The sequence below is a fragment of the Penaeus monodon genome, chromosome 15, assembly GCF_015228065.2.
Source record: "Penaeus monodon isolate SGIC_2016 chromosome 15, NSTDA_Pmon_1, whole genome shotgun sequence".
In the NCBI taxonomy this organism is placed as follows: Eukaryota; Metazoa; Arthropoda; class Malacostraca; order Decapoda; family Penaeidae; genus Penaeus; species Penaeus monodon.
In genome coordinates this window covers 37252125-37252995 of record NC_051400.1, presented here as the reverse complement: position 1 = coordinate 37252995, position 871 = coordinate 37252125, and the positions used below count along the sequence as shown (strand labels likewise).

Here is an 871-nt window from a genome sequence, read left to right as displayed (position 1 = left end):
CATATCCCCGAGAATGCAATGTAAAAAAGATTTTTAAAGAGGAGATTGCATTTTTAATTAAGATAATAGCATCGTTAACGACCAAAATAAAGAGGAATGCTGTTGTACATTTGGATATAAATGATGCAGTTACCTGAAGTACTATTAAAATCAACAATAAATATAAAATTAATTTAATGCTGTGGTTGCACAAGATGACTATCAAATGAGAGATATAGATATTAATAAACAAATAGGATTCGATTTTGACGGTCAAAAATGTCGTGTGATGTAGAGAAGGAGAAAACATCTTTCAATTCAGTGTCGGTAAATTCTCTTTATTTGGTCAGTATTCCAATTTTCTCTTCATTTAGTATGAACAATTAATTTTTTTTTTTTTTTTAGACAAAAACCCAATCAACTTTCTGCATCCGTTGGTGTTTCCCTTTTCTTCTATTTCGTTCCTTCCTCCGTGGTAACAAAACGAAAACAAACAGACTTTCGATACGTGTCAGCGGGATGCCTCGGGGAAGCGCTAAATCCGAACAGCCTCCAGACACTCGTTCACCAAGCACTCTCCCTGCACACAGAAACCGCGTTCGCTGTCGAACGAGTGGCCCTCTGGACATGACAAGGGCTCTCCCACCGCGCTCCCTGCGGCGCAGATGTGGAAACGGCTGCAGTCGATCGTGTCCGGAAATGCTCCGTCGTCACAGCCGCATACAAAGGGACGAGGTCGAAGGTCCTCCGCCGGCACGCATTTTGCAGCGCCTTCGTCGTAGAGCTCGCCTGCGCTGCAATCGAACACTCGCGCCGGCTCGGCAAGCACCGGGCACGCGTAGTAGGAGGTGCACGTTAGCTTGAAGTATCCGATCTGTGGGGTTATGTTATG

General features: G+C 44.0%; 1 protein-coding gene across 1 annotated transcript in view; it reads right to left on the bottom strand.

Moving 5' to 3' along the window:
* Nucleotides 1–389: 389 nt before the first annotated feature.
* LOC119582168 overlaps nucleotides 390–871 on the bottom strand; it is a gene marked incomplete at its 5' end in the record, with an annotated part of 1370 nt that continues 888 nt past the window's right edge. The window contains 1 exon segment of the mRNA XM_037930405.1: nucleotides 390–853. Coding sequence (XP_037786333.1) covers nucleotides 515–853 — 339 coding nt within the window.